Genomic DNA, 25225 nt, shown 5'->3' on the forward strand with positions numbered 1-25225 from the left:
GCCTTACGAGCTAAAACCACAGGCGCCACCCAATCTGAGGACTCAATTGGTTCTATTATGTCAAGAGTACACAGTTTGTCTAATTCCTTCTTGAAATCATCCCTCAAAGTGAGAGGAACCTTCCGTACCTTGTGCACCTTTGGTTGGGCATTATCGTTAATTTTGATCTTGTGAGAAAAACCCTTGTATAACCCAACCTCTTTCTTGAAAATTTCAGGATAACACGACTCCCACTTATCACACATAATGGAAGATACATGCATGAATTCCTTTCTTGTTATAACTTGTTCTGGGTTATTCGGATCCAAAACTAGTTCCAATTTGCCTTGGTCAAACCACCCCAAAAGACAAGCATTATCCTTTGCCACATATATGGTAGCAAAGGTTGAGTTGTTCTTAAACCTGAGATCAGCATGGAATTCACCAATTACATCAATAGATTTTCCACCGTAACCAACAGGCTGGATACGTGATTGGTTTAAGGTGATTCCGTGATTTTTGAACAGGTCACTCCATTTGGATTCACTCCAAAGAGTAAAGGGTGATCCAGAGTCAGCCATCATCTGCACCTGGACTCCGTTTACTTCTACCAAACAAAAAGGTCTTTTTGCATAGGAGTGCCTTAATTCACCTCTCACGGAATCACTATTGACCACGAATACTTCCTCTCCATCACTGCACGATGAAGGGGATTCATTCGTGGCAACATTGTTAACTCTGTAAGATACAGATTTATCCACTTTGTTAAACTTATTTGCTTTACATACTCTTGCGAAATGCCCCTTTTTATAACACTTGGCACATATCTTTTCAATAGCTGGACAAAATTTAGCATTACCCAAATGCGCAGGACTACCACATCTATAGCACTCTAAGGAACTTGTAAATTGTTTGTCAGACTTTCCACCTGTAAATTGTGGTACAGTTCCTTTGTATCCTTTTTTATGTTTTGATTTGACCACAAGTACATCAGATTTTGGAACATGACCACTTTTGTCAGAAATTGACATTTGTTCCATGAATGATACAGTACTTTCGATTCTGGTGGCAATCTCCAATGCTTTCTGTAGGGTTAAATTAGGTGTAGATAACAGGGCCTCTTGCACTTTTTTATTATTAGTTTTCTCTACGAGTTGATCCTTGATCATTTCTTCTTCGAATTCCTTATAATCACATGAAACCGCTAATAGTCTCAAGGCACCAACATAACCAGACGCAGATTCGCCTTCAGCTTGAACCCTTTTGTAGAACTGATGTCTTTCCAAGGTGACATTTCTACACCTCTTGAACCTTGTGTCCAAAGACTTGATTGCTGTTTCGTAGTCATCTTCAACACTATCACCTTCACCCACTGCAGTTACAACAGTTACCTTGGGAATATATTTCAAAATTTTCCGCCCTTCATTTCCTAGGCAGTGTCTCAAAATCGCAAATTTTCTCTTGTGAGTGAATGTTTCACCCTCAAGAGCGTCCAAATATGCTTCAAATGCCTCCTTCCATTGTTCCCAATCCGCGTCAGGAGAAGCTGGATTAGGTACAAAAGGAGGAGGTGGGGAAATAGACTGTTGCATAGTGAAGATCAAAATAACATAAAATACAGATTGTAATAAATAAAGCTACTCTGTAAGTACATTCAATATGGATGCCAAAGTGTGCCGAGATATGATGATAAAGGTGTGCTTGTCACAGGCAGGGAAGACTCTTCAAAATTACTTTCCTTCGTCCAATACAAATATAAATGTTCAAATAGCGCAATTTAAAATGGCAGTGACGTAGGTGTGCGTGTCACCGTGACGCGCAAATTCCTGTTTGGTTAATGGAAGCTTAATAAACGCGCTCTAGATACAGAACACGTTGCAGCCACCAAAATAGCCGCCGATGGTGTGCGTGTCTCCGTGACACGCAAATGCTTTAATCTAATATGGCCGCAATGCAATGACGTGCAATTGTGTCCTAAAATGGCAGCGGATGGTGTGCGTGTCACCGTGACACGCAAAAGCATACATCCAAAATGGCCGCCGGAAGAAGAAACGCACTAGTCGTCGAACACAGTACACACTCGATGCGCCAGGATTCAAGCGTACTTATCGAAAGTCTTCAAGGACTCAATGTATGCGGAAGATGAAGCTGTCAGTTGCTCACGATCGGTTGACCACGACGTAATCAGGAAAAACCTTTGCGTAATGAAGTGGAAAGATCAGTTGTTATACGCGATGATAGATGAAGAATCACTCGTCGCCACTGAAGGGTAGTCCAAACCACACCGGTAAGTTGAACTTCTTTTATTCAGTTAGGAAGAATACGACAGCTTCAATACCTCCGTCCTCCTTCAGTCTCCCCCGGTACCAACCGCCCACTCGGTTTCCAAGACAAACCCCCACACCTAACATTCCATTCCACGATTCCGCACACTCTGGTTCCACTGCGCGAGGAACAAAGCAGAGCACGAGAAACCCAACAGAGGTCATGACGCAAAGTCTGGCACCCTTGACGAGACTAGGGATGTGAGGCTCTGTGCCGAAGATGTGTTTTGCAATGGTTTGTTGGGATGGGGCTGTGACAGCGATGCAGGTCTTTTCAATTGGTCCAATCCACACAGCAGCGGGGAGCATTGGTTATGCTTGGGTTTGGGCCAGGCAGCAGAGTAGATGTGTCAGCTTCATTGGATTCACAGAGGCTGGCATACCACCTTAAGCCAACTTCCAAGGGTTCCATGACTGGTGTGGTGCCCCTTGGCAGGGTACATTCACAGATGGCAGAGTGCATGTGCAGGTGCAAGGTTGTTGGAAGTCTATTGTGTCCATGATGTTTCAGGTCGCGGGAAGCGCTTTGCCGCCAGAGACCGGGGAAACACTCTGCAGCTGTGAAAGGGCAGGAGCCCTTTAAATTCAACTCGCGCTCCCGCCGTCGCGGGAAGCGCTTTGCCGCCAGAGACCGGGGAAACACTCTGCAGCTGTGAAAGGGCAGGAGCCCTTTAAATTCAACTCGCGCTCCCGCCGTCGCGGAAAGCGCTTTGCCGCCAGAGACCGAGGAAACACTCTGCAGCTGTGAAAGGGCAGGAGCCCTTTAAATTCAACTCGCGCTCCCGCCGTCGCGGGACGCGCGCGGGCGGCGCCCGGGCAAAGCCCGGGCCAAGGGCGGGCTCGTCCTTGCCCGTCATTGCCCGGAAGAGGCTGGGCTGGGCCCCCTCCCTTTCACTTGCCCTTTGAGGGCCCCAGCTCACAAAGGAAAGCGAAATACTTACTGGGACGGAGAACTATCGTCCTTCCTGACCCGGCCAGCAGTGTCTTTTTGGGAACTTCGGGACTCGCCTCCAGCCTCTGTTGGGATATTAAGAGCAGGAACATCTCAGGAGCTACTACACGCGGGACAACTAAGTGACAATCTATTTTTTTATTCATTCTTTTTCTTATCTTTCTCCTTTTCTAATTCTAACTTATACTCAAATAGATTGTTACCCATCGGCAAAGTGTTCTCTATACACATCATTTTCTGCTAGATTGTTTAACTACTTTAGCTGGGTTGGTGTTAACCTGGCTTACACAATTAATAATTACCCCATTTAAAAGGCGCAGTCTGGTTGAAACTATAGCCTATTAGCTTGTCGTTCTCACTCATTTGGAACTGTCTCCACCCTCACTTTTGGGAATCTAAAACCTAAAGTCTCCTTTCACACCTCTCTTTTCTATAAGCAACGGAACTGGAAACGTCTTGGTTGGTCAGTTATGTCACAAGGCCAAGTCAGAGACTACAGTAAATTTACCTACGCCCGCATCGTGCTGCTTACCTGCGTGCCCCTGTGGTCCTCGGGACTGCTATTCCTTCTGTTGGCCTCGACGTCTCCCCTCCGCCGTCGCCTGGCATCGCGACCGCTGTGTGGGGGGAGCGTTTGACGGGACAGGACGGGACTACACTACCTAGGTCCCCTTAGCGGAACAACGCATCTTGCGTGCACGAAGGCGCTATTAAGCTGGTCCTGCCCCTGGCTGAGCGGGACAGCGCGCGGGCCGCACCGGGCTAAACGCAGGTAAAGGGCGGGCCGTTGTGTAGCCGTTAGGGGGCCGGAAGGGGTCAATTCGCTAAGCTGTTAACTGCTTCTATTTTTACGCTTTAGTAAGCTGTATGCTTGGGCTCTATCTAATTAAATTAAGTTATTGTGCCTTTTGGGTCATATATACTTGCTGTTCTGTGTTATTGCTGATATATGTAGGTGCCCTATACTTTGTTGCGATATAAAAGCTCTGTGTAGGGCAGGGCTATAAAATACTAGACAGTCCATCGAGTATTTTATCAATACTAGTAGTGGTTGTTATATACGTGAGGGTGGTGTAGAATGGCTAAAAATATTTCCACCCTGGATAATTACTTAGTTAAAATGGTGAGCAAGATAATCATTGATAGAAGGAAATCCTTAGGGAAGGAGTCCACCTCAGAAATTTTTTCCTCTGTAGACGATGGTAGCGGTTCTATTATGGCGGATCCCCCTAATATTGAAGCTTTCCCTTTGGAAAACTCAGCCATTTTGTCCTTAGTTTTAGAACCACCAATTCAAGACCCATTGGAGCCCCCGAGTGAGTCTGTATTGTCTCACTCTCCTCCTAAGAGAGCTGTTAGAAAATGCAGAAAAACGCAAATAAAGCAGGGGAACATACATCTTAAACCAACGACAGAATATGGTCATAGAAGTAATGTAGCTAATAACGAGATTATAATCAATAAGGACAATGTGAATTGTGATCTCTTGGGTCACATCGCTAAGCTATTTGAGGAAAAACTAGACCATATGACTAAACCTCTTATGGAAAAAATTTAATTGTTATCTACGGAGGTATCTAGGTTGGGTGGTCTTTTAGATAAGATGTGTAAGGAACAGACTATGAAACAGCCTGAGCTACCCGTCCAATCTGGTAACTCTGCACAATTGGTTGTAGCACAGAGGTCATGTTTACCAGAATCTAGGGAGCCGCCATGTATGGTGGATAGTACCTCTCATATGAAAGCAGCTGCATCCAATACCGTGAGGTACACTACTCCCGAGAACAGACCAAATCATATTAATCTCCCACCTGATTGTGAACCATATGTCATAGTCCTTTGGAATGTTCCTCCCTTAGACCCAACAGCAATGAATTTCCGTGAGGAATCACATGATTCTCTCAAACGGAAATCAGTTGCTTGTCTAAACAAAAATTGTGGTTTCCCCCCACATTTATCCGACCATATACTGTCTACTAGACGGGTATCATGGATCGGAAACGCGAGGAAAAAATGTAAGGGGGATTGTGTAATTGTTAATTTTAGGCACCCTCAACATGTTGCGACTGTCCTTCTTAGAGCAGCCTCTCTGGATGTAGAGGAGTCTGACGTGGGTGTGCACCCTTTGGGTTATTTTTATAGACATCTAGCCAGTACATCAGAATTTTCTAAAAAACACAGACTCTTGACTAATAGAAGGAACACAAACTTTTATATTCCAATTGAAAATAGATTTTCGGTACTGAGTACTTTGGATGAAAACAATTGACTCCCACGAGCAGGGGAATATATCACAGAAATGTTAGTATATACCCAGAAGTGGGAGCAAAAACAGAGTATAGAACATTTAGAACCGAAACTTTTAGTACCTTCGAGCCCCAGAAACTCATGGACAGTTAAATTGGTAAATAGCTTTAAATCCCCTTATTCTATTTTGAGTGAGGTAATCAGTTTGGGCGTACCTGATAAGTGCCTTGCAGTGTCAATGGAGGTTAATGATGTTAGTAAAAACTATAACCAAGGCAAAGAATTAAATCCATTAGTCGAACTAGAGGATGTTACAGAAAAAGATAACTTACCTGTAGTATTAGATTCACCCTGTGTAAAAGGGAAAACAAATATTAGACTGATATCTTGGAATATAGCTGGCTTAGCCAGGAATCTTGAGGACGTGGTATGGTGTTCCTATATTGAAAATTATGATATCATATTCCTACAGGAAACTTGGATGGTAGAAACCCCCCATAGGTTGGGGTATATAACATACTGTTCTTATGCTATTCCATCAACTAGAGGTAGAGCCTCAGGGGGGCTGGTTATCTGGGTTAAAGTGACTCTAGAAATAGTTGTCACCCAATTATCCATCCCCTCTCCGGACCTACTAGGCCTTAAAATTGATACAAGAGGGAAAGAAACTATATATTTAATAAATATATATAATAGACCGTCCTCATCTAGCAAGGAATCAGAGGTGGTAGAACTCTTGGATTCCTTTTTAGATTCATTAGGAGATAATGTAAAGGTGTTAGTTGGTGGGGACTTTAACTGTAAATATGAGCCTGTCTTGGGGTTGGAAAAATTGCTTGATGAACAAGATGCTGCTAATGATATCTTGCCCTTAGAATCTACAAGTCCAGCTAAAAGCACAAAAGACGCACTACAGATTTTACAGTTGACTGTGATACATGATCTAAGGGCTTGTAATGGTCGATTTCGATCAGACAGACCAGCAGCTCCAACCTATTTTAAGGGAAATTTCAGGTCACATATAGACTTTGTAATGGCTACCCGGAATATATGGGACCAAATAACTGATTTCAAGATAGACCATAGGACGGAGAGTGATCATTTCCCCCTCCAACTATGGCTAGACTCTCAACCATTTATTATTAGATCCGAAGAAGAGACCCTATTAAATACCACGGTCGCGGAGCTAGAGGTAACCAATAACAGGCGTGCTCTAAGATGGCCATATATCTTGGGAACAGAAAAGACGCTGATAAATATTTACAATGTATTTGCTGAAACGGTAGGAGACTTACAGTCAGCATTAGTGGGAACACAAGGTGTTCTTGATTTACATCTTAAGCTGGTAGATGCACTAACTCCACTAGTGAGTAAAATTTATAAAAAAGATGGTAATAGGATAAGGAACCATCTTGAGACAGCGAACCCATGGTATAATAAAGATTGTCGAATAGCAAAATCAAGACTGATCCAGGCAGTAAAATCCGGGAACTGTTTGGATATAAAAAGCAGTAGACTAACCTACAAAAACACTATGGCCCAAGCTAAAAAAGTATGGGATGAAAGTCTTTGGGAGGATCTCTTGAGTGCAGCTAAGTTACGGGATCAGAGCATGTTCTGGAATTTAATTGCTAAGGGAAATAAGCAGGGTAGATCAACAAAGGATATTTTTTTAGATGAAAACACTTGGTGTGATCACTTCACTAAGCTCTATGCTAACAAAAAGGAGAGTTTGCCCTTAGGGGACTATGAGACAAACTTAGAAATGAGTATCGCTCCATTATCTTTTAGTCTAGAAGAGACTAATAAGGCTTTATTAGCTGTGAAAATGGGCAAAGCCCCAGGCCCTGATAAAATTCCCGGCGATCTACTAAAATACGATGTGGATGTGTGGGGGCCTTATATAAATTACCTGAGTAATTCCATTGCGGCAGGCACACCGATCCCCGATTCATGGAAAGGGGCAGAAATTACAACAATTTTTAAAAAAGGTGATCGCTATGATCCAAGCAATTATCGCCCAATAAGTTTAATAGACACTTTTCAAAAGATATATGCCAGACACATTTTAAATAGGCTTTTAGATTGGATTGAAGAGACTAAAATAATAACCAAATATCAGGCTGGTTTTAGAACAAAAATCAGTACGGTTGACCAGGTTTTTAGGTTTATGTGCATCTGTTGGAAGTACATAAACATAAGGAAGGGTAGTCTCTATGTGGCATTTGTGGATCTAAGGGCCGCCTTTGATCTTGTTCCTCGCAACTTGTTGTGGATTACACTAAGGAACATGGCGGTCCCTGGGGAACTACTTAAAGAACTTATCAAGCTACACACAGGGAACTATGCAAAAATTAGATGGGGAAAAGAAGGTGAAACCTCAAGAGCCATACCTGTAGACCGTGGTGTGCGCCAAGGTTGTGTGTTAGCACCTACACTCTTCTCATTATATGTTAATGATATTCCGAGCTATTTAAGGAATTGTGTACATGACTCCCCGAAGCTAGGTGGTGAGCCGGTTACGGCATTATTATTTGCCGATGATACCATCCTTATTTCTCAAACTCCGAGAGGTTTGCAAAATTTGGTGGATTCTTTCCAGAAGTACTGTGTGGGGAAGGGGTTAGAAATAAATCCTACCAAAACTAAGTATATGTCCATAAACCCCAAGAAATCCCTCAGGAATAATCTGTCCTTGGAGAATCAAAAACTGGAACAAGTAGGGAGTTTTAATTATTTGGGGTTAATGCTGGATAGTAACCTGTCCTGGAAAGGATAGATGGATAAAAGCATCTTATCCCTTAAACAAAACTCAATGCCTATTTTAAAAGTACACGGAGCTAGTTACTCTAAAGCAATCTCACCGGCACTTGAAGTATATAAAGCGAAGGCCCAATCGGCCACCCTTTATGGTGCTGAACTCTGGGGCTACTATTGTAACAATAACTTTGGGAAAACTGAAAAACACTTTGTACGAAGGCTACTCAAAATACTGACAAGAACTCCTCTAGTCCCTGTTTTCCTGGATATTAACCTTAAAAGAGCAGACTATCAAGCATTATTAAGACAACTGCTGTATTGGGTTAGGTTATGGGTAACCCCGGAGTTGAGTGATTACAAGAGTGGATTGACTGAATTAACTCAGATATATGGTCATATGAATACCCCTTGGTTAAAATATGTATCTAAGTGGTATGAGAGATTAGGTTTATCACACCTATGGGAAGTTCCTCAGAATATGACAACATGTACTAGGAAATATGTAAAGGACACCTTTTGGTCTTATGTCAACGGAGAGCTACTGCATAGTTCATCGATTGGTACTTTGACTTTTAATTTTTTGAACATAAAAGATACACCTTATTTCGAACAATTTTTGGATGAGATCAGTCCTCCACTGGCAAAAACACTATACTTACAGTTTAGGTATGGGGTCTTACAGACTAATGCATACACATGCAATTGGGGAGGGGTAAAAGGTTGTGAATTGTGCACTCTCTGTACTTTAGGGGCTAAAGAAGACGTTGTTCATCTACTCTTCTTTTGCCCAGTATACAAGAAACCAAGGGATTGTTGGATCAAACCCGTTTGTAAATATGTGGGGGTTAGATCCTACAAAGAAGCAGAGCGCATATTCCAGTCTAATACTTCTCAATTAGTGGTGTTTGGCACGAGTAGATTCTTATTCAATGTGTACCTTATTAGAAAACGACTTGGTCACAAACTGTAATATTTTGTTAGGTGGCCCGATCTTTCCCTTCCTTGTATAGGTATATGATGCACTGTTTCTTCGATCCAAGTTAATTAATTTTTTTTTAGTTCTGGCTTTTAATTAATTTATAAACTGTTACTTATATTTTTATATGCGGTACTGCTTAATCATGGAGACATCCATATATTTCTTGCTAATTGTATGTATTGTATCTTATATTTAATTGTGAAATGTATATGTGTATGTTGTATTTATTTCATGTCTTGACTTTTATGGCAATATTTGCCGAAATAAAGTAACGAACGAACAAACGAATTGGTCCAATCCACACAGCAGCGGGGAGCATTGGTTATGCTTGGGTTTGGGCCAGGCAGCAGAGTAGATGTGTCAGCTTCATTGGATTCACAGAGGCTGGCATACCACCTTAAGCCAACTTCCAAGGGTTCCATGACTGGGGTGGTGCCCCTTGGCAGGGTACATTCACAGATGGCAGAGTGCATGTGCAGGTGCAAGGTTGTTGGAAGTCTATTGTGTCCATGATGTTTCAGATCAGGAGGCAAGCCAACTAGCTCTTGTAGTCACTCTCACGTGCCCGTCCCCTTGAATATAACAAACCTTGGAACGGGGTTCCTGGGGGCCCTAAATAGGCTGGGGGAGGGAGGACCTACTAATACCCATTTACATATATGTTGTAAAATGGCAGCTGGTTTTTTTTGGTTTTTTTTGCAGAAGTCCCGTGGGAATCCCCTGGAATTGCTGAATAATTTGCTGTTTTTTTTTTTTATTTTGGCCTCAGGGGTCCCATTGGGCCATACAGGTGCAGGTTATCCCTAACCTGCCCCCTTATATCACTTTGTTTTTTTAAACTTCAGGATAGGCCACTAGGATTTACACCTAATTTCAAAAAGCAAAATCTGCATACCAAGGACTAGCTTCCGGCCAAAAGTTGGTGTAATTCTGGTCAGCAGTTTTTACAGTAGCACTGTCTAAATAAGTCTATGGAAAATGCGTGGGGAAACTTGCTTTTAGAACTCCCCTCTATTTCTTCTGCCTCTGCTTAATGGATCACCACGGAACCAAGAAGTAGCTAAACAAAAAACAAAAAAGCCATATCTATGGAAAAGCAATCCTATCTATAACTACCCTGTGGTGACTACCACGGGGCAATATATTTATACCTAACTATAAGGTCACTTTAACCATTGTTTTAAAGGTGAATATATATATATATATATATATATATATATATAATATGTACATATATATATATAATAATATTAATATGTATATATACTCTCTCTATATAAATATATATATATATTTATATATACATATATATATATATATATATATATATATATATATATATATATATATATATATATATATATATATATATATAAAATATATATAACAACAGTGGCGGCTTGTGGGACGGAAAAGGAAAAAAAAACGTACCTTAATTCTGCGCCACACTGCTCCACTGCTCTGCTCCTCCGTCCTCAAGTCGACTGCAGGCACAGGCTCCCAGCCTGCCCTGGGGCCAATCCTGATGCTGCTCAGTCAGACTGGGAGCATGTGCAGGCTCTCTTCAGTTCGGCAACACAGTGCCGGGCTGGAGAGAGCACACTGCGCATGTGTGTTTGGCCAGCCCGAGACGGCCGTCCAAACATACAAGCGCACTGAGTGGAGTGCTCTGTGCACTTCCCTAAGTGCTCGTCACACTCCGTTGCCCTGCCCCTCGAATATAAAATAGTTTATTATTGTTTTGGATTAAAGGGTTTGCAGCTGCTGCTGCTGGTGTGGGATGATGCTCCTCCGCCCTAGTGGAGGAGCCAGTCCTGTATATCAGTTATAGTTAAGACCTAGTTTCCATAGGTTATGCATTTTTTGTTTTGCCAAAAGCTTTGGCGCCGTTTGACGAATCTTCAGGAAATTTTTACAACTAGTTTGCCACTCACTTCAGCTGCTGTCTGGAAAGTTTTGGGGTGATCTGTCAAACGCAAGCCAGGAAAAACGGGGTTCCCAAAACACATTTTCCCCATGCAATTTCCTATAGGGATTTTAGACACAACTGCAGCCCAAAATGCTGGACAGAAATACAACAAATTTTGCAGAAAGAGTGCTTTTTGTAATTTGGTGTAAATCCCTCTGTAGTTTTGAATTTATTAAAGAAAAAAGATTTATGTACATCTAGGGTTACAAATCCTCCGCGGATCCAAGAGATCTCATGATGAGATCTGACTGGCTGCCAGCACTTCAACCAAGTGCTGGCAGCCATCTTGGGACCTGGGCCTTAGCCCGAGTCGCGAAAAAAAAAAGCAAAAAAAAACCCTGGCCTAGTGGTAGTGTTCCACAGGGACCAAAATCATTTTTTTCAAAATTTGTCTGCAAATTCAGAGAATCTGCGGCCCTATAGCAAAGCTTTTTACAAAACAAGTGCTGTTTTGCACACTTGTTTTTTTTTGCCCCCCCGTGTGGACGAAAAAAATACTTTATATTAAATGGGGGGGGGGCATGTGGCCCACCTACCTTGCCAAATTCAGACCCGGGAACTGCCACTCCCTAGGGCCCTGCTGTGAAAAATGGGACGGGGGTCCAATTTCATCCCCCCGGGACCCCATCCCTGGGGCCCACCCATGCAGCGATGGTGAGGGGACCACATGGCCCCCCTCCTGTAGCCATTAATGGCTCTGGGAAACCTATTGCCCAGGGCGAGCTCCAGCTATGTCCTGGGGTGCCCACCCCCGTGACATAGCTGTTTCCTGCCTCCACTGCACTGCTAATTACCCCACATATTACATCAGTCTTAATATCTCCTGTGATATCATTGATAATATCACTGCAACATTTGCAACAAAATTATTGATGAGAAAATGCATGTCGGGCGCGAGTAAGTTAGTTTGACCTTTTAGTTAGGTATGATAACAATATCTTACGTTCCATTAAAAAAAACTTAGCATTTCACTAAAAAAGCCAAAGGTTAAAGTAACGTTATAGTGAGGTGAAAATTTCAGTGACAGCGTAACATTTTAAACATACAAAACCACTGAAATTCACCAGTTACAGTCAGCTCTGGTAACTATAACTTGTGCCTTAAGGTAACTATTACTTGCACCTCGGCCACCGTCACCACCTCAGGCTTTCACACCCTGAAGATGCTGAGGAAGAGTTTCAAATGTTTCCAAGCATCACCCGGAAAACTGTCACACTCACCCCGATCATAAGCAACTGTACTACGGGAATACTCTCTATGCTAGGATCAACAAAAAACAACAAAAACTGCAGACCATTCTGGGATCAGGTGGCCAGAATCACACCTCAACCTTCCCTGCCACTCACACATCATACCACCCCAGAAGGGACTCCAAGGGCTCCCAATACACAAACAGGCACAATTCAAACTCCTCACCCACACTGTCAAAGCACTACACAGCACTAGTCCAGCATACCTCAACAATTACATCTGCTTTCACAAACCTTCCAGACTCCCACTTGCACATATCCTATGGATACGGAAACCGTATATGACCGACAAGGCTTCTTCTACATCACCCCTAAAGCAAGGAACAACCCGGCACGACACATAAGAGCCTCCTCCTCACTTCTCGAATTCCACAAGACTTGGCATTTCCAGTAGTCAACTAGGCTCTGAATTTGGCTAGACTCACACCTGTTCAGGGCCAGGATACCCTCCTGAGTGACAGTGAGCTCTACAAATCTGCATAACATAATATATCTTAACAAAGCAGTGCATAGTGCTTTAATTTGAGAAATCATGATTTGCGTTGGATAGTTAATCCTAGCATAACTCTTGGTGTTGGGCTTGCTCTACAAAAGTAGCACAATCCTGGCACATAGCGATAGTAAATCAGGGCCTTCATTATTTAAAACTGCTCAGAAAGCTCTATTATTTCAAAGAATTCTCCCAGGAAACGTTAGTGATTATTACTACAATGTTGTAATCAAGTTATGAGGAAGTCCATGAGATTTGGCAATACTTATGTTGCAGTAAATGCAACAGTGGCTGGCCAATTTGGCACTTCTAAGGTAGTCATATACTGTCTAACGAATGTGAATTGTGCAGGGCGTTATCACACCACTACTGATGTTTGTTAACATGTTCTCTCCCTTTCCTTTCCAGCCGCTGGTGTTTCCTAAAGTGGACAACTATGCTTGCGTCTCCTGACATACTGGAGCAAGCTGGCATTAATTCAGGGTTCAGCCAGAGGGACTGCTGTTCTGGTAATGACTGTAAGTGACAGGTCTGCATCTAACTACTGTATTTGTGAGACCTCAGGAAACCTTGAAACTGTGGACCAGCCCAATGCTGAATTCGGAGTGAGTTGATGAATCCATGGGAAATGTTTTGATACCACTCACATGTTGCAGAGACCCTCTAGTGATGTTTGATAGGGGATGTAAAGTTTTCCAAATTAGGGCAAAAGCCTTCATTTTGCAACCAATACTTTGAATTTGAATTGTTCCGTACTCTCTTCGCCGTACAGTGTTTCCTACTGTCGGTGAAAACAGGAAAGAGACAAGAACCCAGGTTTGATCCATTCTCTATAATCAGTTTATCCATGGTGGAATCTTGACTCATATTGGTAGCTAAGTGTCAGAATTTAGGGGCATATTTATGACAAGTGGCGCTGCACACACTGCAGGGCCACTGTTCTTGGGCCCCTTAGCGCCCCCCTAACACCACCATGGTAGCACCGTATTTATAATACGGTGCACCATGGTGGTAGTTAGGGTGACTGTTGTCATAATTTTTTACACTAGTCAGGACTAGCATAAAAAAATTATGTCGCTCATCCTGCAAAGCACCCAGAGGCCCATTGTAATCCATGGAAACCTCTTTTTAAAACCATGCATCATAGATTCCTTTGCACCATTTTTTTGCCCCCCCCTAGCACCGGAACACCCCCTTGCATACATTATGCCTGGCTTAGGCATAATGAAGCGCAAGGGGTTACAAAGTGGTGCAATCCATATATTGCGCCACTTTGTAAATATGGTGCAGCGTTTTTCTCCATCCAACTCCACATTAGCATCATAAAAATGACCCTAATGTGGTGTTGGAATGCCGCAAGGGCTCCATAAATCTGGCTCTTAATATCCAGATAGCGCTGGACTGGAAAGACATTCATTTGTAAGATCCTCAAAGGCTTCATACTAACGTCCTTGCTATATTCTACAAGACATACCTCTCAAATGAGGCAAAATAAAACCCTCCTCATGTTTATGTTCCTCTGGGTTTGTCTCAAACTTATCTATTGGATGTTGCGTTCTGCAGAGAATCAATCTATGAAGCCCGCCGTAAGAGGCTATAGCAAGAGGGACCTGAAGGAGGATTTCTCTGGTTGTAAACGTACCTGAGCCTGGCTCTTTTGTCTCAAGGGTGTGGGTTGATAGATCTTTCTTGCTTGGTGTTAGAAATGGGGTCTTTGGTTGGCAGTCAGGTTACACCCTGTCCAAGGAAGGACCCTCACTCTAGTCAGGGTAAGTCACACACAATCCAAATTATCCTGTGCCCACCCTCTGGTAGCTTGGCAATGGGCAGTGAAGCTTAACTTAGAAGTCAATGTGTAAAGTATTTCTGCAATAAATCATGCAATAACACAGTAGAACACCACAAGAATACACCACGCAGTGTCTAGAAAAATATATTATAGTTATCTGGTAAGATGCAGGTCAAAACGATCAAGATATACAAGTATACATTGAGATATCACTGTAAAAATTATATAAAGTGTCTTTAGTCTTTTAAAAAGCAACAAGTGTCTCTTGCAAGCACAAAGTACCTTGTTTGAGTTCAAATTCTCCGCAAGGGACCGCAGAGGAGGGGATATGTGGAAAACGGGGAGGTGTGCGTAGATTTTTCCCGCGCACACAGATGATGCGTTGAGTTTTCACACAGGGCAGGCTTTGCATTGATTTCCATCGCGTACACTGGGATCCTCTTCGGGTTGCAGGGTTTTCGGACGCCCCAGGGATGATGCGTCGGGAACCTGGGTGAGTAGGACGAGGTCACAGGGGCTGCTTCGATCCGGTGGCCGATGTGTGGAAATTTCTGCTGCACGGCAGGCACTGCGTCGATTCTTCTCAGGAAGTCGGGCTGCCTCGGTCTGGCTCGGCTTTGCATCAATTCAGTGGGCCGTGTGTCGAATTTCTGGTCTCAACGCTGGCGCTGCGTCGATCTTCTCCTTGCGAAGTCGGGCTGAGTCGTTCCGGTTCGGCGTGCAGTGATTTTCTCACTGCGACTCAGGCTGTGCGTTGTTTCTTGCAGGCTGTGTGTCAATCTTCACCGCATAAGGAATTCTTTTGCAGAAATTAAGTCTTTTTGGTCCTGAGACTTCAGGGAAAAGGAGGCAAGCTCTATCCAAGCCTTTGGAGAGCACTTCTCAGCACAGCCAGGGAGCAGCAAGGCAGCAGGGCAATAGCATGGCAGCAGTCCTTCTCAGAAAAGCACTCCAGGTGAGTTCTTTGGGCTGCCAGACAGTTCTTCTTAGCAGGTTGCAGGTTCTCGTTCAGGGTTTCTTCTCCAGGAAGTGTCTTGTCCAGAAGTGTCTGAGTTGGTAGGGTCAGAGACCCAGCTTAAATACCCAAATGTGCCTTTGAAGTGGAGGAGCCTTCAAAGAGTGGCTTAGAAGTGCACATAGTCCCCTTTCAGTTCCATCCTGTCTGCCAGGGTCGCAATAGGAGGTGTGGCAGTCCTATGTATGAGGGCAGGCTACTGTCCTTTGACATGTAAGTGTCAGGCCCTCCACCATCCCAGCCCAGGAAGACCCATTCAATATGCAGATGGGTGCAAGTGTGGCTGAGCATCCTGTGCTTGGGGTTGTCTGAGTGAATGCACAAGAGAGCTATCAACTAACCCAGCCAAACATGGATTGTAAGGCCCAGAAGTATCTGAGTGTAGGGAAATACTCACTTTCTAAAAGTAGCATTTCTAAAATTGTAATATAAAATCCAACTTCACCAGTATGCAGGATTTTCTATCACCATTCTGGCCATACTAACTATGACCTGGCTACTCCTTTCAGATCAGAATCTACCACTTAAACAGTGTATGAGGGTAGCCCTAATGCTAGCCCATGAAAGAAGCAGGTCTCACAACAATGTAAAACTAATTTAGGAGTTTTACACTACCAGGACACATAGAACACACATGTTCATGTCCTGCCTTTTACCTACATAGCACCCTGCCCTATGGGCTACCTAGGGCCTAGAGTGACTTATATGCAGAAAAAGGGGAGTTTAAGGCGTGGCCATTACATTTAAATGCCAAGTCGACGTGGCAGTGAAACTGTGCAATGGCAGTCCTGAGACATGGTTAGGGGGCTACTTATGTGGGTGGCACAACCAGTGCTGCAGCCCACTAGTAGCATTTAATTTACAGGCCCTGGGCACATGTGGTGCACTTGACTAGGGACTTATAAGTAAATGAAATAAGCCAACTGGGTATGAGCCAATGTCACCATTTTTTAAGGAGAGAGCATATGCACTTTAATACTGATTAGCAGTGGTAAAGTGCACAGAGTCCTAAAGCCAGCAAAAATTAGGTCAGAAAAAGAGGGGGAGGAAGGCAAAAAGTTTGGGGGTGACCCTGCAGAAGGCCATTTCCAACACTTGAGCATCCTTATTTGAGACAGACAAAAGATTCAAACCACACATTGTTTTGAATACACACTGGCATACTTTTGTATATTAATGAAAGGCCGTAGCACCATGAAAGATTTTTAATATTGATTTACTGGCTGAGGGATGAGACTGAGGGCACAGTGATATCTTGGTAGTAAGCATGGTCCCCCGCAAAGGCAAAGAGGTATGCGTACCACCAAGTGTATGGTCTGCTCACCTGATTTAGATGAGGGCATACCATAGTTTTGTCTGTACTGGTGACTACACTGTCACTGGCATAGTCACACTTCTCTGACGGGCCAATGGAGTAAGGGCTGTCAGAGAACTGGGTAGATGTCGATCAGCCCGAATTGGATAGGTGCACATACAGCCGTTATTTTACTGTCCATTACCGCAAGACAAATCTTGGTGGTGGTAGGAGGCTGGCCCTCTATGTAGTGTGCAAAACTAGACAAGATGTGCAGGGGGTCCAGGCAACCACAGATTGGTTTACAAAGGTAGAACTAGATCACCTATTGCTCTAATTTTTGAGCTAGCTTGTTCGAGCAGGTAGGCGAATCTTGGAGAAGTGCAAAGCATTTGTTGTACTCACAGTATCAATCACGTAACTCACACACTCAAAGGAATAACTCAAGAACAATTTATAAACATGCTTCAGATTTTTAGGTCATTTTTAAGACCAAGAGTATCAAAATTGGTTAAGTACTTTTTGAGATATGACTTTTTGAAATTTATTAAAAATAGTCTTTTTCATGCGTAATTACTAAGTCACCTTTAAAAATATATATAAAATCATACAGTTGCTTTACCAAGTTCTTCTTTCACAGGTTGATTGAGGTCATTGGTTGGCACACTGTGCCAGCTGGAAAAGTCCGGGTGGCTCCCGGTTCCAGAGGAAGCAGCTGTCAAAAGTCTCTTGGAGCAGGTGCAGGGCCACTGCGGGGGACCACTTTGAAAAGGTTTGTGCAGGTAAGTTTAGAGGTGGTTGCTTGGGGTCTCCTTGGGGTGTCGAGGTTGCAAGGGGTTAAGGACCCTTCGGCACTGCAGGTTCTTCATTGCAGGGCACAGGGCGGCCGGGTGCAGAGCCAATCAGTGAGCCAGGAGTGAGGGTTAGACATATAGGTGACTTATAAGTTACTTAAGTGCAGTGGTAAATGGCTGTGAAATAACGTGGACGTTATTTCACTCAGGCTGCAGTGGCAGGCCTGTGTAAGAATTGTCAGAGCTCCCTATGGGTGGCAAAAGAAATGCTGCAGCCCATAGGGATCTCCTGGAACCCCAGTACCCTGGGTACCTAGGTACTACATACTAGGGAATTATAAGGGTGTTCCATTGTGCCAATGTGAATTGGTGAAATTGGTCACTAGCCTGCAGTGACAATTTTAAAAGCAGAGAGAGCATAAGTACTGAGGTTCTGGTTAGCAGAGCCTCAGTGACACAGTTAGGCACCACACAGGGAACACATTCAGGCCACAAACTATGAGCACTGGGGTCCTGGCAAGCAGGGTCCCAGTGAGACAGGCAAAAACAAACTGACACACAAGTAAACATGGGGGTAACATGCCAGGTCAGATGGTACTTTCCTACAACTGTCCAATCCAATGTTGTGGTCAGGGCAATCAACATGTGAACAGAAGAAAGCTCCTCTCTCAGGTCTGCTAGTGAAGAACTCCTAAATTAATTTTGTACTACTGCAAGGCATATCACTCCCATGAAATACCATTGGGGCACCTTATTACTTTTAATTAGGGTAATGTTTGTGTGGGAGTAGGTTTTGTGGCTGGGGAATTGTATTTTAAAACCCTTGTTAATGGTAAAGTCTGATTTTACATCACAATTTTGAAAATGCCACCTTTAGAAAGTTGGCATTTTCTTGTACTAACCATGTGGTGCCTGCAGCCGCTCCCTGTGGCACCTTGCTAGCTGTAGTAGGCAGGTGGGCTTTGTGTATGCCTCCCAGACAGCATAATAATAGATGGTAATGGTGCAGGCAGGATCTCCCATCCTGGCTTAATGGCGGGGCGGAGCTGTTACCTGCCACACTTACACTTCAAAGGCGCTGTCCCAGCTCACACACAAAGGACCTCACACTAGCCTATTGTGCCCCCAGACAGACTGGGACCAGGGCAAGGAAGCAGGACATTCCTTACACCTCAGTAGGGGGAATATCCCAGAAGCTTCTCCCACTTCAAAGTGAGCACTAGGTATAAAAACCCCTGTTCAGTACACTCCTGGACCTGTGGACACTACAAAAGAAGGACCCCTGCTACCCTGCTGCTTGGGGACTGCTCCTGATAAGGAAGAGTGGACCTGCACTCTTCATCCCAGGCTGAAGTGATTCCAAGGATCAGCTGACTGACCTGTTCTGAGCTACAGGGACATAACAATCTCGTAGGCCTCCCTGCATCTGCTTAACTGACCTTCTGCATAGACCTGCAACTGGAACTTCCTGAGCCCTGCCTGCTGTTGCCTCTGCTGGAGTGAGTTCATGATCCCCAAGAGGTGACCCTTAGATCCTGGACCCCTCGTGTGGCATCAGTTGAGCTCCTCTTTGAAGAAAGGAGGAAATCCTAAACTTTTGGACTCTTTGCTACTGCAAACAGGCCAGTTTGCACAAAGATCTTGCTGCCTGTGCTGACCACCAACGAGAAGCTCCAGTAATCTCATCTGTTTGTGCTACAGCAATCGTCAGCAATCTCTGGCGACGCGAGATCCGCACTTCATGCAACATCATTGACAGACTGCGGTGAACACCAACATGAATCTCCAGCAATGACCTTCCACGCTGCCCCGTGCTCTTCCCCATCGTAAACTGGACCTTTTGCGCTAGTCTTTACAAGGTAACTCTTGTCTTTACCTCTAACTTCATTCTGGGCAACCTGAACTTGTGACTTTCATTCATCCTTGCACGACCAGATAACTGCAAGTGGCAGTTTGTGCTTTTATATGCTATACTTACATTAAATCTTTACAATTGTATACATTCTGTTTTATTGATTAGATTTTTGTTACTTTGCTGTCAAACTTTTGTTCAATTCTACTCTAGTTTTTCTAAATTGGTGTGGGTTTTTTTGTGTTGCATTTTCACGTTATTACTGTTAGTGTGCCGCATAAATACTTTACACATTGCCTTTCAGTTAAGGGATTATTTTTGTGCCAAGCTACTAGAGGGTGAAGTACAGGTTAATTTAGTGAGTTTTTGTGGTTTACCTTGACAAAGATTGTAGTTGTTGCTTGTGGCTGTTGCTTGAGTTGCTGGAGTTCAACTGCCTCAACCAACATCCCATATCTCACAGTGGCATCCCACTAAACAATTGCCAGGAAGTTGTTTCATTGTTTAGCTGATGCTATATTCTCCATGAACAGGCCTAAATATAAATAAACTTATTATTTTATAGCTCCGCCTAGAAAAATGCTAGAGAAATGATTTAAAGTTATTTTTAAATTAGCTTCAAAAAGTAATTCTATGATGAAAGTAGATTTTTTATGCCTATGGTGGAAGAGTACTTATGTGAAAGTGGTTCTTTGTGCTGCTTGAGAACACTGGTTTAGAACATGTTTTGCTATCACCCGTACACCAAAGGCTCTATGTACCTATGCACATTCATGGCTGGATGTTAATGAACCTGTACTACGTGACAATGGACTATCATCAGGGCTCAGGAAGGCAAGGGTGCTGTCGACCACTGGTTGCTTAATAGGAAATAGATATGTAGCAGGGGGATAGCAACAGTTTCCAAAGCAAAGGACAGCCTAAACATGTATTCTTTTGATAGTGATGCCAAACATGGCTGTCAGAAACTGCTCCTATTCATTCCCAGGCCCATCTTATTTTATAGCTTCAGCATGTTTGGATCCGGACAGGAAGAAGAAGGCACTTTATCTAATTAAGGAAGTGGCTAGCAGGGGACCAGAGCATCTCCATGTCAGGGATGGCAACAAGTATACTGGTTTTATAGCTTCTGGAAATGTTTGAAGTACTCCAAGAGAGGTAATACAGAAAGGGAAGGTGGACATAGTGTGAAAGACTAGTCATGACTGGATATAGTAAATTCTCCAAACACTAGAAAGTGCACAGGATAACACTGGCATTTTCTTGTCCTAACCATGTGACTCAGCATTGCCTCCTCAGAACAATCCTGGACCTGGAAAGAAAGCTCTGGAAGAAAATAAGATTTTACCTGACTGCTGGAGGAAGAAGATTGAAGAACTCTTGCCTCCGGCTGGCAACCATTGCTGACCTGCTCTCCAAAGGTCGTGTGGTTCTCCTCCTGTTACTTCTACAGGGATACAAAAAACAAAAGGAGATCCTGCTATGAAGAACAACCTACTGACCGCATGTTACAGGAGGGGGAGACATGGCTGGTGAAAGACGTGTGTCTGGAAGCCCACCCTTAAGACCTGAGGGCTGTAGGAGAGACCGCATGAGTGGCTTACTAAGTATCAAGAAACCTTTGTAGGAGCTTGTAGCAGGAAGCACTTGTCTGTGTTCCCCTTGAGGCTGTGACTGGAGTCACCCATAGGACCAACAGGTAGATTGCAAAACCTGGAGTGTACCATTGTGGAAGATTAGTGACTCTGCCCCTGATCCCCCTGCCTCTCTTACTTAGAGCAGTTTAAGGGTAAATGTTCATTGTTTTCTTTGCTGGTGCAAGAGCAGCCTCTGGTGTCCATTTTGTGTAATGAAGCTAGACTGAAACTTGTCTTTAGACTTTTATTGTTTCTACAGGCCTTTTTGAGTGTTTTGACTTAAAACTTTAAAGATCCTTTTTTGTGGGTATCCTCATCTGATTTTAACTATATGTGCGTCTTATTGCTGATAACACTTTTATCTATTATACTAAATTATATTGCTGTTTTCATAGTTTAACAATTATTGGTATTGCTTGAACTTAACCCAGATTTCCCTGGAGAATAGCCTGCTGCTTGTGCTGCAGCTGTTAGCAATTCAGCAGAGTTTCCCTTAGAATTGCACTGTGACCTAACCAAGGTTTGTTTATTATGTTGGTAAGGGTACCCTACTCAGATTATAAACCCACTTTTGGCCCTGACGAAGCTCCTCTGATTGAGTTTTAGGTGATGTTTGCCACAGGGACCTTGTTGCATTCATTGAATTCTAGGCAGAATTGATTTTTTAGTTTGTTGCTCTGATTGATCTCTAGGTAGAATTTGTTAACAGGCCCTTCTTGCTTTCATTGTTTCCTATATAGTATTTTAACCAGGAATCATATTTCTAATGGACTAATGGACTCACTCACGTTCTTCCTCTTTTTTACACCAGGTGACAAGGAATGTGCTAACATGATCATCCCTAACATTGACTTTGAAGGCACCTTTGTTGCTGAGTTTGGCGGATATAACTTGTCGAGTTGCCAGCTCGCCTGTACAAGAGACCGTCATTGCCATTTCTTTACCTTCTACACAGATCAGTTTGCCTTGAATAGCAAAAGGTGAGAAGCACTGAATCGTCCTTGTACAACTTTCAATTAAATCACATTTTACTTGATCATTGTAAATTTGTGACTAATGATTTGGTTATTAAGCAATGTGCAGGAAAACATTGTACTCCATCTGCCTGACTAAGCACTTAAGGAATTGGGTTTGGTCCATTCAATACTGCATGGGTTAGTTCACCTCTGAAAACTTTTTAATCAATGTGTGAAAGGGTGCAGTGGTTTTTCCCTACAACTTCATAATTTCTTTTAAACCGTAGCTAAAGTTCTGAGCTTCTCAATGATTGCAAAGGTTTTTTGAAACTAAATAGCTGAAGAATAAATTAACTAAAATGGTTTTACAGGAGAAAGACTTGAAAAAAAAAGATTTAGGTTGACCTATTCTCACATAGTATCATGTTTCCATACAACATTTGTCCGCTGTAAGTAATGCTAGGTGAATCCACTGCATTATGCAAAGTGCAAACAGACAACCAACTTTGCACAACTTCAAGGGCTAAACTTGTAACTTCACCAACAGCTTAACTTTGGAACCATGGTAAATTAGTAGGTGGCCAATTTAAGGTTTTCAGATTATAAGCCAAAAGTATGGGGTACTTCTACCATGAATAGTTGTACTTATGAATTCACAATTAACATGTTTGACAGCTAGCCAAGTTTAAATCCACATTTACTATACACAGACTACTGGTCCCTATACAAAAATGTGTAGAATTTGAGTAGAGATTTACATCTATTTTTCAATTCACAAACATTCCCAAAAGTATGCATGAAAAGATGGACCTGGAACAGGTGTTCTTTTGGGAATCTGATGCGATGTCCACTTGGTCCTTTTTCTTTCTTCTGCAGAATCCTACATATAGTACAATTCCACACAGGGGGAATGGAGCCTCTAGCACAACGTTACTCAAAGTACGGCCCGCGGGCCGCCAGCGGCCCCACGGACCTACCTTGGCGGCCCGCGAGTGAGTGGTGGCCTAAACATTATCTATATGGCAATGGCATTAAATACGGTTTTGTAGATACTTCGGCTTGGTTTAATTAGTCCCTTATCTAAATCCCTAAGTATCTGCTCTCTTCCCTAACGAAATTTAGTGCCACGTGCACGTGCACCACAGTGCGATCCCCGAGGTATCACACATCTTAAGATCATCCGATTCATTTTTAATTAAGGCACAACACATTTTGTTTATCTCATTCTCCACAGAGGAAAATCTAATTTTATTACTTACTGACATGCCGCAGTTGTTGGAGGGAATTGCTGCGCAGTCAGAAAGGGAATACCGAGGGCTGATGCCACTAGAAATAATAGTGATATGGAGTTTTTGCAATATTTTATTGGTCCTCCGTCCAAAGAGATTAATGTACGCTTTCCGCGAAACCAGGACTTTTTTTTAATTTTAAATGAACATGCCTTCCTATTTTACCCCAACCGAGATGTGTTTTACAATTGCATCAATCTATTTCGTATTGCTGAACCATTAATTCTCTTATGCTCCAGAGGTCAGCTGTTAGTGGGATTGCTCGGGGGTGTAACATTAAAATGCTAGAAGTAGAGTTAACAGTGGCAACTTAGCGGAAATTAGCCATCTGGGAGAGAGACAGGAACAGACGTGATATTTGTGTTTCCGAGCTGTGCCATCTGTGTCCATCAGGGTGACAGGAGCAAGCAGTCTATCCGCGCCAGATATCACTAATTACTAAATCTAGCCCCTCTAAGCCCCGCCCCCTCTAAGCCCCGCCCCCCGCTGTCACTTCAGTGCGGCCCTCGGCCGCAAACCATGCTGCAATTTTGGCCCCCGAGAAAAAGTTTGTGAGTACCCATGCTCTAGCATATACTTATTTTTCCCATGGAGAAAACTCTCTTACGCAATAAAAAAAGAGGGGAAGAGAGACATTACAGTCCAGCACATGTCCTCCCTAATAATGTAAACCCGTAAATAGGTGTCCAGTTCCGTATTGATGGTCCAATATGTCCACTTTTTGTAACTGGACCAGTTGAAGTCATCAAATGTGTCCTTTATAGGAAGCACAATACCTCACTCACCAAAAGGTGGCATGCTTCATCATTGGGATGTGCTCCTCATCGGGCTGTCTCTGCAATGCCCAACGGGCCCCAATGGGGACTCTTGGCCAGTGATCTTTTACTTTGGCTGGCAGTCTGGATTGCCAGATTAAAACCAGTACCATGGACACGAGTAAGCGAATAGCAGGGACTCCATTCTAAATTAAACTACTGGGAATTGAAGAAGAAAAAAGGTATTTACAAGGAATACCAGTGGCCCTGCACAACTCATCAACCAAGGATGACATTTCCTTAAACAACACTGTTTAACCAAAATCAATTTCCACTGTTACAATACAATTATGTTCTGTGTGTATCAAATGTATTTATTGATTTTACAAAATTAATTTTGAATCAATAAGTAAAGAACAATCATTTAATTTGACAGAATTCATATAAATTCAATAAATGTATTTACGACCGATGCCAATAACCCCTCATACGTTGCTAGGCTCATTGGTCAATTACAACACTAAAGTAACAATACACAAATTCATCGAAATTATTTTTCAATGAATTGGATAGTTGTTTATCCCAACTGATTAGCCCACTTTGATTACTACAACAGGACAGACAACAAGCGTTTCGCTCCAATTCCACTTGGGGCTTCCTCAGCGATGTAGAAACATCAGTAGTGAAAAACATTAATCATCAAGTGTTTCTAGAAACACACAGGCCAGATATTCATGCACATTCTAAAGATGTTAAACATCAAATAGTGAATTATTTATCTACATTCTAAGGACAAATTATTGTTCTTTACTTATTGATTCAGAATGAATTTCATGTAATAAGAATAGAATTATTGAGTCTTTTGACTGTCCACATATTTGTAACATTTATTGT

At 42.9% G+C, this 25225-nt stretch overlaps 1 protein-coding gene across 1 annotated transcript in view; it reads left to right on the plus strand.

The window, feature by feature from the left end:
- LOC138288344 (coagulation factor XI-like) overlaps nt 1-25225 on the plus strand; it is a 214565-nt gene that overhangs the window by 144813 nt on the left and 44527 nt on the right. The window contains exons 6-7 of the mRNA XM_069229921.1: nt 13359-13468; nt 22143-22311. Coding sequence (XP_069086022.1) covers nt 13359-13468; nt 22143-22311 — 279 coding nt within the window. The remainder of the gene's footprint in view (nt 1-13358; nt 13469-22142; nt 22312-25225) is intronic.

The sequence above is a fragment of the Pleurodeles waltl genome, chromosome 1_1 (genome assembly GCF_031143425.1).
Source record: "Pleurodeles waltl isolate 20211129_DDA chromosome 1_1, aPleWal1.hap1.20221129, whole genome shotgun sequence".
In the NCBI taxonomy this organism is placed as follows: Eukaryota; Metazoa; Chordata; class Amphibia; order Caudata; family Salamandridae; genus Pleurodeles; species Pleurodeles waltl.